General features: G+C 64.1%; 1 protein-coding gene across 2 annotated transcripts in view; it reads right to left on the reverse strand.

Moving 5' to 3' along the window:
- The window catches only part of SDK2 (sidekick cell adhesion molecule 2), a 51,504-nt gene extending 41,915 nt beyond the window's left edge, over positions 1 to 9,589 (reverse strand). Inside the window, exon 1 of one of the 2 annotated variants that reach the window (XM_069799386.1) lies at positions 8,720 to 9,589. In XM_069799386.1, the coding sequence (XP_069655487.1) occupies positions 8,720 to 8,798 (79 nt within the window). In that variant the 5' untranslated portion in view covers positions 8,799 to 9,589. The remainder of the gene's footprint in view (positions 1 to 8,719) is intronic. The other variant, XM_069799387.1, reaches the window with a different exon arrangement.
- Positions 9,590 to 10,884: the final 1,295 nt, after the last annotated feature.

The following is a 10,884-nucleotide window of genomic DNA, read 5'->3' on the forward strand; positions in this document are numbered from 1 at the left end:
CAGGGCCACCGTGGCCGAGGAGGGGTGGGAAAGCAAAGCCACCACCAGACCTGCCCTGCAGGAGCCCCGACAGCACCTGGGATGTCACTTCTGCAAGGGACATCCATCCCCCTCATTGCCATCCCCGAGCTCCTGCCGCCCCCCGCATCCCCCAGAAACGCTCAGCACAGCCCTCGCCCTGCGACCCCCCTCGCAGACAGACAGACAGCCGCTTTCCAGGCTCGCCGCGAGAATCTCAACAAGGCGACATTTCCCAACTGAAAAAATACAGCGGGGAAAGAAAAACAGAAGACAGAAACCACAAGAAAAACCCCACTCAGCCTTTCCCATGGCGCTGACGCAATTAAGTCGCCAGCCCCGCGGGATGGAAAACACTTTGCCAGCTCCCTGCCCCCCCCATGCTGAGCGGGACGAAGGCACGGGCGGCCGCGGTCCCCCTCCCTGCGGCACAGCCCCGAGCCAGCAGGCACCGGGCACTCGCCGATTTACTGGGGTGTTGCCCAGACATCCTTTTTTCCAAAGTATTAATTAGTCATTGCATTGCTCACTTGAAACATAAATAGCTGTAGCATGACAGCGAACACGAGTTTTCCTTGGAAAAAACCTTTTCCAAAGCTTTTCCTTCCCAGACGCCCCTGTTTGCAGATGGGGGACGGGAATAACTCACAGCCTGGCAATCCCCCCCCCAGCCATCCACAACAGCCCTGAATTTCCAGGGCAGAGAAGCGAACTCTGGTCATTGCACTTATTTACACACTTGTGGGTCTCCCAGCCAGAGGGGCTTTTCCAGCCAACGCCGTGATGCCGGGCCAGTGATTCCAGCGGCAAAGCCAGCACCGCTGCCCAGCCTGACGTGAAGCTTATGGGGGAGAAGCCAAGCGAGCGAGACTCCACCACCGCCCCAGGTGAAGCGCTTCGGCAGCTCATTGCCCCCGCTCACTGCACGTGCCTTGTTTCCACCCTCCACTGCACAACTCGGCTCCCCGCCGCTGCCCTCCCAGCCCTTCTTTCCACCATGCAAGCGAGGAAAATGGAGAAAACGGGGAGATGATCCATTCACCTTCCTCCGCTCGCACCCCATGCATGCAGGCAGAAGCCGGGTGCTCAGCACTTCCCGGTGCTCAGCCAGCGGGGAGGGCTCTCCCAACAGCAGAACTCTGCATTAAACATACCACCCTAATGAGTTGATTTTATTAGTTTGCGAATGCATTGAGAACTCATTATCAAAATAAACATCAATTCACTCCACCGAGCGCGGTGCCGCACAAGTGCACGCCCCGGCAGCGCTGCAGCTGGGGCCGCACGCGGCTCCCACCCCGAGACGTGCCGCTGGTCCCCTCTGCGCCCCATCTCCGGCACCCACCACGGGCTGGCCCCAGGGTGGTACAGGGGCAGCAGGCACCTATCCATCCCCCAAAACTCAAAGCCTCTTGCGCTCCCATTTTGGCTACTGGGCTTCAGGCTGGGCACCCAGCGTTGCTGCTTGCTGGGGTGGGACAGTCCCCAGCTCCTGCCGCCACAGCAGAGGGATCTGCGAGGTCCCCTGGGACCCGCTCGGTGCTGCTGGAGGGCGAGAAGCCGAGCCACAACCCCTCGGGGCTGCTGCGGGGCAGGCAGAAACCCCCACCCTGCCCCAGAGTCTCCAGCCCCTTGCAATCACCCCCAGCAGCCTGTGCAGCACCCAGCGCAGGTACATCAGGGGCTTGGCAGACCCCAAGACCCCCCAGGGACAGCCAGGGCAGGAGGCAGCACCCCAGCCCCGGGGAGCCAGTGCCGAGCCCCTCTCCGGCAGGGCCAGCGCGCCGAGGCGTGAAGCGGGGGCACAGCGGGCGCATTGTCCGGCTCGGCAGGACTCGCTCCCTTTGGAAACAGCAGCTAATCCCATTTCATCCCCCTTCACGGCCATCAGCTGTTTTTCAGGCATTCAGGAGGCGGGTTGCTGAAACCAGAGCTATTGTGTCTGCCTCGCCCCAGCCCCCTCCATCCATCCATCCGTCCTGGCCCCACGCTGGGCCAGGATCCGGCAGCACGTCCACACCCAGCTCCTGCCCCAGCACTGTCCCCAGCCAGACCTTCACGGACTGCCGGGAGATGGGGATGCCGGACCCATGCAGGACCCACTCCCCTTTACCTCCCCCCAAGCTCTCAGCCTGACCCCATGGTCCAAGCCCAGGCAAAGAGGAAGAGGAGGGGAAGCACCGAGCATCTCACCATGCTGAGACCCATGGGCACAGGCTGAGCCCCAGAGACAGCCACTTGCACAACCCAGCGCTCGATTGCTCCTCACGCAGGCTCCCAGAAGGGATGAATAAGGAACATATATGACCCCATAAAACCCCAGTTAACGTCCAGCCTGTGCCCTAGATTCAGTCCGGTTTCCTCACCCAGCCGCGGCTCACAGCCAGTGAACTGGGATGTGCTGGAGGCGGATGGCTCCGCAGGACAGGGACAGAGGGACAGAGGGACAGGCTCCTCCAACCATCCTGGTAAACGCAACCCAGCCCTGCAGGTCCACGCAGGGAGTGGGTCCCCAGCCCCGCTCTCACCCCAGGGGAAATGCCCTCTGGCTCGGGCAATTCACACAGGAGTGGGCACAGGCACCCTGATCTATGAAGGGGCTCTAAAAATAGCGTTTCTCTTCATCAGCTTGTTGTGAGCCATGAACACAGCCATGCTGCCGAGTGCTGGGGCTCTCCCACCAGCCAGGGTGACCTGCTGGCCTCAGGGGACAGCCAGAGTCTTCTCCCCATGCCACATGTGTCCCTGCTCCCCAAGAGGCACAAGGGACACCCATCCTTGCAAGCCAGGGGTAGCAGGACCCTGCCAGGCACCCCAACCCCTGCCAGCTTCATACATGGACCCGAGTATACTGGAGAAACCCCTCCAGGGACCAGTGCTCCCACCAATAAATCCACATCCCGCTCCTCACCCCGGCAGGACCCGGGCGACACTGCTGCACGGAGCCAGGAGGGCTCAAGGTTACGGATGAGGACTCGCAGGTTGTCGTCTCACCCAGCAGTGCAAAAAGCAATTAGCTATCGCAGCTAAAATTAGCTCAGCGGTTTCTTTCTGCTAATGGTCAAACTCATCAAGGTTTCCCTACACCGGGGGCCTCGGCACCTCCGCACGGGCAGGCAGTGATTGATGAGAGCTGACGGAGCCGCTCACGTGTGCCTGCATATGCAGGGCAGCGGGACACCAGCCGGCACTGCACTGCAGTCCCCTTCCCACCGTAGCCACCGCCACCTCTGCCCAGTGCCTCAGTTTCCCCCCTTCCAGCTACCCAGGGGCAGAGCTCCCAGCATGCTCAGGACGGCCAGCCCGGAGCTGCCACATGCCGAGGTGGACGATGGGGACAATGACTGCTGGCGAGGGTGGGTGGTTTCGGCACGGGGGCTCCGGCATTCCTCAAATTGCCACCGCACCATCCCCGCTGCCGGCCGGGATGCCCAGCTGTTGGCACGCCGCGGCAGCCGGTCCCAGCGCCCAAGGCCTTCCCCAGCCCACAGTGGCTGCCGGCCAAGAAGTGACACCGATCCACGCGAGGAGGTGACAACGCGGAGCAGCCGGCTGCTGCCAGTCACAGCATCCCCAGGGATGGCTCTGCCTGAGGCCCCGGAGCCCCCCGCTCCCCAAGTCTCTGCTCCTGGGGGGGGGCTGAGGATGGGAGGGGGGGGAGCAGAGCCACCCCATCAGAACGGGGAGACAAAGCGGGGGCCAGGGACCAGCTGCAGCCCGGGAATGTCCCCTGCCCTCGGCCCCGTTCCCAAGGATCAGGTTACCCAGTTCCCAGGCAACCCGAGCCCGGCATGGCTTTCCAGGCGCAGGCATTCCTGCACCCCGCGGGGCTGGGGGCGAGGGGAGGGGGCCGCCGAGGGGGCCTCTGCCTTCCCTGGGTGCAGGCAGGTGGTGGGCGTCAGGCAGGGAAGAAAGGGGGGAAGGTGAAGCAGCGCTGGGAGCGAGGCGGGGGATGCACCCCCAGAGCATCACTGGGAGCAGAGGGTTGCACCCCAAAGCAGCACTGGCAGCAAGGCGAGGGTTGCACCCCCAAAGCATCGCTGGGAGCAGAGAGTTGCACCCCCAAAGCATCGCTGGGAGCAAGGCAAGGGTTGCACCCCCAAAGCAGCGCTGGGAGCAAGGCAGGGGCTGCACCCCCAAAGCAGCGCTGGGAGCAGGGGGCTGCACCCCCAAAGCAGCGCTGGGAGCAGGGGGCTGCACCCCCAAAGCAGCCGGTCCCCAGCCCCACGGAGGGGGTACTCAGGGCAGTGCCCACACAGGCGGCATTGCCGGCGTGCCCAGGGTGTGAGGGATGCCAAGCGGGACCAGCAAGGCAGGGAGATGCTGCCAGCACATTCCAGTCTGCCAGCGGGGCAAAGGGTGGTGGGAACGCACCCTGAGTCCAGACAGACCTCCAGGGATGGCTCTGGGGATGCAGAGGGTGGGAACCCCAAAACAGAGCAGCAGCCCCAGGGATGGGGGAGGTCCTTGGCATTATCGCTGCTCTGAGTGACCCTGGCCCCGTGTCCTCTCCAGCAGCTCCATGCAACGCTCCTCTGCACAGGAGGAGAAGCTCCCAGGACATCACTTTGTTCCCACCACCCCCAGTCCTCCTGCTCTCATGGGTGCTGGATCCCCACAGGTGCTTTGGAAGACCAAGGCCCAGTGCCATGCGCAAGGAGCCATACGGCACTGGCAGGGCACCACAGCCACCGGCTTCTCCGCACCACCCTGTGTCCACACACCAGCCCCGGCACAACCACGGGGACTCAGATCGCCCTTCGTTAGCACAATCACATCACCACTGACAGCAGTATATTTATTACTGGCCTGGCACTGACCATTTTTCACCCAGCAACATGCGACTTACTAACAAGCTCGGGGAGGTAATGAGGGCTCAGAGGCGAAGGGACCTACCACTCACCCACCCCAGCTGGGACCCAGCACCCAAAGTGTTTTGCTCCCACACAGCTCTGCACCCCAGTCTGAGCAGGGCCTTACTCATCCCAGGCAACAGTCTGTGATGCTGCTGCAAAACATCAGTGCACCCCAAAACAGTAACGTGTGTTGTGGCTGGAGCTCATCCCAAGGCAGGAACCAGCCACATCAGGGATCAGCTCCAGGCACAGGCTGGGGACAAGGACACGGTTCATAAAGACGCAGGGTCACCCCTCATCACACCGCCCTGCTGGCACCCCGCGAGCCAGCCTCCCTCCTCCCAGGTTTCATTATCAGCGTTTTCCCAGGTTCACAAGCAACCTGCACCTGCCTGCCTCCCTCCTTCCCTCTCTCCAACTCCTTCATTTGCTCCCACTGAGCAGAAATGCCACCGCATCCTAATCCCCATCACTTAGGGACAAGCAGCACTTGTCACTGCCACCCTGGCTGGCATCAGGGCAGGAGCCGCTCAGCCATCCCCAGCTATCCCAGCCCACCGACGTGTGCCCAACCGTGCCGGCAGCTCCAGCCCTACCAGGCAGCCGAGGTGGGTATGAGCTCACAGCCGCCCTCCTTCCCGCTGGCAGCCCTCGACCTGCCTGTTGTCCCCCCTGGGACCCGGCTCCCAGTCCGCAGGCACGGTAGCATACCCCAGTGCTGCTGTGGCTCGCATCACTGGCACCCCAAACCTTTGGGGATCGGCCAGGGCACCAAGCACAGCGATGGGGCATGGCGACACGGGCTGCCTAGGATGTGACTGTATCCCCCTCCCCTTATGGTTATCAGGTCATCAAAATTTCATTGCTGTGCTTGGTCACTAATGGCTTCCAAAGAAGCATCAAATTTTAATCTTTCCTTCCTTTCCCCTAAAAGCCACTTTCCTTCCTGAGCCAGAGCTTTGCATGAGGCCACCGGCTAACGTGACGGCCACGCTCGCGGGGAAGGGGAAGCCAGGGCAAGAGACACCCACGCTCGGCCATCCCTTCCCCAGCAGCACCCTTCACAGGAGTCCTGGCATGAACCTGTCACCAGCATCACATCCCCGGGAAGGAGCAGGGACTCGTCCCCCTCCTGCTCTGCCCCATGGGGCTCCACGCATGCGGACGTGCCCAGGCACCATGCATGGGTGCCAGAAGGTGCCAGCACCCCCCCACTCCAGTCCCTAATAAGCCTCTTTGGTGGAAGCTGCCCGTCTCAGGCCCCTGCCCCAAATCCCATCTGGAACCTTAAGCCTCCCAAATCCCTCCTGGGACTGGCCGCAGCCTCCTCAATCCCATTAGAGGTGCTGTGCTAGCCACTGGGGGTCCCAGGCTGTGCCCCCAGCCCTGGGTGGGGGGAAATTGCATCCCTGGGGGTCTCAAAACCTACAAAAGGTGGGGAGGAGGGGACTGGGACACCCCCAGACCCCTCAGCTCTTGGGGGGCCCTTTATTGTCTTGCTAATCGGCTGAAGGCACCTTTGCTGCAGCCGTGGGCTGGCTGGGGCAGGGCTGGCAGCAGCGGGCTGCCCATGCCCCCCCCAGCCGTGGCACCGCCGCTCGGCCCCGGCACAGGTCGCACTGCGACACAGCTCCCGCCCGGGTGGCGCTGACTGATTAGCCTTCCACCCAGCACCGCATTCGGCTCCGGGTAATTAGCGCGAGGCCTCTAATCAATAAGTTATTTTTTGCCGTGGATAATTAATAATTACACAGCACAGACGGGCTGTAATTAAACTTCCATCCCCTCTCTCCCTGGCAGCGCGGGGCCTTTGTTTTACCAACTGCAGGTATTAAAGTGTTTCATCCTGCGCCCGGGGAGCCCCCACGCCCCGGCCAGGGAGGTCTCGCGCCGTCCCCTCCTCCTTCCCTTCTCTATTGATCCCATTTTCTTTGGCTGCCTGAATCAATAGCACCGGCACAAAGCACTGCCTGCCTCCGTTCCCGCTGCCAGCCCCGCCAGGATGCCCAGGCAAAGGCTGCCCTGCCCGCCCCACCGCAGCGGGGCTGAGCCAGAGGCCAAAGCCGACGCGGAGTTGCCCACCCGTACGGCAACTCCTTCGCCGGCTCCCTCGCCCCAGCGCCCAGTCTGCCCCAACGGGCTGCAGTGGTGAGCGTCGGCAGCCCATGCGTGCCGGGCACCGCAGCCAAGGAGGTGACCCTGCCGGTGCATCCCCAGTGCCATCTGCAGCGGGGGAGACAGGCACGTGCCAGGTTTTGGCAATGCTCCCCCCCACCGCAACTCTGTCATGGGCAACCACCGCTTTCACTCGCCCGTGGCTGCTGCCTGCCACGCAGCGCCGGGGCCGGGCACCGAGCAATGTCACGCTGCCCGCGAGGACGTGACACACACCACAGGGAGCCGAAGCCGCAAAGCTCGGCTCCCGCACCGGGAGAGGGGAGCAAAGCCCCTTCCCCAACGCTCACGAGGGCCAAAGCACAGGCAGCCCCGGGTCTTCCACCCCACAGCAAGACCCCAGAGCCCAACAGACTGATGGAAGGAGATTCGGTCACACCAGGAGCCCGTCCCGCAGGCGGGAACAAACGGACCACGGGGGACCCGCCAGCCGGAGACGCCAGCCAGGAGAAGAGAAACTCGGCAAGGGAGTGAATCAATCAAAGAGACCTTCACAGCTCCCCACACAGGGCCTGCCCAGATAATATACTGCCGCTTTAGATGTTATGTTCTGAACTTAATTACTGAGAAATTATAGCAGTGCTGGGGGAGGCTCAGGGGGAGCGGGAGGACAGGAGCGCACAGGGACTTCTGGCTCCGCTTGCTGCCACAAACAAGGGCAAGAAATGTCGCGGGCGAGGACCCCCAGCGCTATGCCCCACTGTGCCCCCTCCCCGTTCCACAGCCTGGATCCGCTCAGTCCAAGCGGCAGGGACGGAGGCGGCCGTGCTGCAACCCTGGCAGCCGTGAGCCTCCTCTGCAGCCCTGTGGGGAGCCTTGCTGCTGGGGAGGGGATGGGACCCCAGGGCCCCCCAGCATCTCTGAACCCCAGCTGCACCCCAAAGGGCCACAAACTATTTCTACATCCCTCTCGGGTAGCTAAAACCAGACTGTGCCGTGCCACAGCTCCAGAGGCGAGGAGCAGAGAGGGGCTCACCCTGCCCAGCAGTACTGCCTCACCCCAAGGGCTGGCTGGGTGCACGGGGAGCCCCGGGCACCCACGGGGGCTCAGGGTTGCAGACCCCCTCCAGCCCCAGCCCCCTGCCCGGTCTGACCAGCCAGCCGGAGGTCGATGGGACCAACCCCAGGGCAAGAGTTGCTCCCTGGGAGCTCCCCAGACTTGCGCCCCAGGTCTTGCGGTTCAATGGGAGTCCCCCAGGAGGGGGTGAAATGGGTGCCTTTGCCCTCCGCCATCCCCAGGGGATGCTCAGCCTCCCGAAAGTGGTCCAGGGCAGTCTCTACCCCATGCTCAGAGGAACATTTCCCCCTCTCATCCCCAGCCTGGGGGCAGTTATATGGGGCAGGGGGATGGAGGAGGCAGAGCAGAGCCGTGCTGCTCGCCCCCACCGAGTCCTCCCGGACACCGCGCTGTGCTCAGCACCAGCGGGCCCCGGGCCCCCAGCTCCGGGGGGTGGGGGGGCTTCTTGAACACCGTCGATGCTGTGCCCCCCCCAACGGGACCACCTCGGTCCCCATCCCCCAAGCTGGCACAAAGCTTCCCCAGCCCGGGAAGGTGAGGGCTCGGCTGAGGGGAGCAGTGCCGGGACCCCCCCCAAACCCTCCACGGTCCATCTCCAGCATCAAAGTCAGAGCTGGAGGGTGCCCCCCCCACCCCAACCACATCCCCTTACCTTGGGCACCAGCTCCCGGGGGGCCGGGCAGGGCGAGCACCGCGAAGCACAGCAGCCCCCAGCTCCCGAGCCGGGCCATGGCTCTGCCGAGATGGGGTGGGGGGGTGCGGGGGGGGGGGGGGCAACTTCCCCCGACTTTATAATCCGGTCCCCGCTGCTGGCCGGGCACCGGGGTATCCTCAGGGCTCCGGCGCAGGGACCCCCGCAGCAGCTCTGCTCGGGGGGAGGCGAAGACGTTGGGCTGAAAGGCTTCTCGTAGAGCTTGGGGGGGGGGGGGGGGTCCGCAGGCAGCTCCCCACCATGTGCAACTTCCCCGGGGCCGTGCGGAGCCAGGACCCCCAAATCCGGAGCGGGGGCCGGCAGCCGAGCCCCTCCCCAAGCGTTGCGCCCCGCGTCAGGGAAGGGAAGGGGAAGCGCAGGGCTGCTCGCCCCCGGCCCCTCCTGCCCACCCGGGCACCATGGGGGCCGGGCCCCCGCCGCCCGCCGCGCCCGCAGCCGAGCGCACCGCAGCCGCTGAAAAGTTTGGGGTCCGGGGGCTGGGGGCGGCAGGCGGCCCCTCCCCAGCCTTCACCTCCTGCCTGAGGACATCCCCGCCTGGGGCGGCTCCGGGCGACGGGGGGGTTGGGGGGGAGCCCCCTCTCCCCCCGTTGCCTCCCGCTGCGTCCCGGCACCCGCGGGGAAGGGGGTGGGGGGGGTGGGGAAAGTGCGGCGGCGGCGCTCGGCGGCGCGGGGTCCCGCTCGGAGCCGCCGGCGGTGCGCGGCGGGCAGGCTGGCGGCGCCGCGCCGTCCCCTCTCGGCGCTCCGACCGGCTGCTTGCTTCTCCTGCGCGGCTCGGCGGCGGAGTGAGCCGCGGCGGCGGGGTACGGCGGAGCCGGGGGCAGCCCGAGCCGGGGAGGCGGGGAGACGGCGCGGCTCCGAGCGCTACCCAGCGGCCGCTGCCGGGCGCGCACGGAGCCGCGGGGGGAGCGGGCGCGGCAGGCGCGTCCCCCCCCCCGCCCGGCCGCCCCCGGTTCGTGCGGGTCCCCCGCCCCCGGTATTCCCAGCTGTAGAAGCAGGAGCTCCCGTCTGCAGCTTTCGCCTCTCCAAGCGCCTGGAGCCGCCCCCCCCCCCCCCCGCCCCTCCGACAGCACTCCAAGCATCAGCAGCCCGTCCCTGGGAAGGGAAGCATGTCCCCGAGGTAGTTCAAAAGCAGAACTCGTTGCCACAGGATTATCAAAGCAAACATTTTAGGGTTCTCAAAAAAAAAAGTTCTAACCAACAGCACCTCCCGGATAACATATCACCTCTTCAGGCCTGATCCTCCAATTCCTCAAGCCCAGATCTCCCGACAGGATTAGGCCTTGAACGCACATCCTTCAAAGACGTCTGTGCTTTATGCCAGTACAGTGCCTTGCATTTGGTGGGGGAGAGCGGCTCAGTCACGGCTGCTACCGAGCATTAACACCCAAGGACCTACACCATCTGCATAGAAGGAAATATCCACCCTGAATGCTGGATCAGCCTCCTGAGCGCACACACAGTACCTCTGAGCCAAGGGACCTACAAGGATCAGGGTGAAATGAAAGCATGAGCAGATTAGCCTGAAGCCAAGCCCAGCACCGCCAGGTCAAATCAGGGCAGGGACAGAGGGAGCACTCTCCCACAAGCATCGATACAACTGTGCGCATTAGTGCCTGGGCACCGGTGTGCATTTCCACTATATTATACGCACTCACGTGTGAATCACGCACAGTCCTCGGGGGGACAATGCCTGTGTGCACATCGCGTATTTGGAGAGCTACTGCCAAATTTCCCATCGACCTCTTGAAGAGAGACTGAACAATAACCCAGCACTTGCCCACCCCAGCATTAATCAGCTCCGTGGCTGGCATTCTCAACTGAGATGACGGGGATCGATGTGCTGTGGGAGGCTGCAATCCTGGCTCGCCCCTTGAGGAGGTGTTTCCCAGTACAGGCTGGAACAAGCACAGGGAGAGAGGCTGCCCTGCCAGGGGTGAGCTCAGACCCCTGCGGTGGGCTTGGACCCCGCTCCCCAGGCACCGACACACGTGCTGCAGTGGGGAGCAGCCGCAATAAAGCTCAGCACTCTCCCAAGCCCCTGCAGGATCAGGGCTTTGTTCCATAAAGAACAGGAATTCCTGTCTCCAGGGCCATAAATTCAGCGC

The sequence above is a fragment of the Haliaeetus albicilla genome, chromosome 12, assembly GCF_947461875.1.
Source record: "Haliaeetus albicilla chromosome 12, bHalAlb1.1, whole genome shotgun sequence".
NCBI lineage: Eukaryota > Metazoa > Chordata > Aves > Accipitriformes > Accipitridae > Haliaeetus > Haliaeetus albicilla.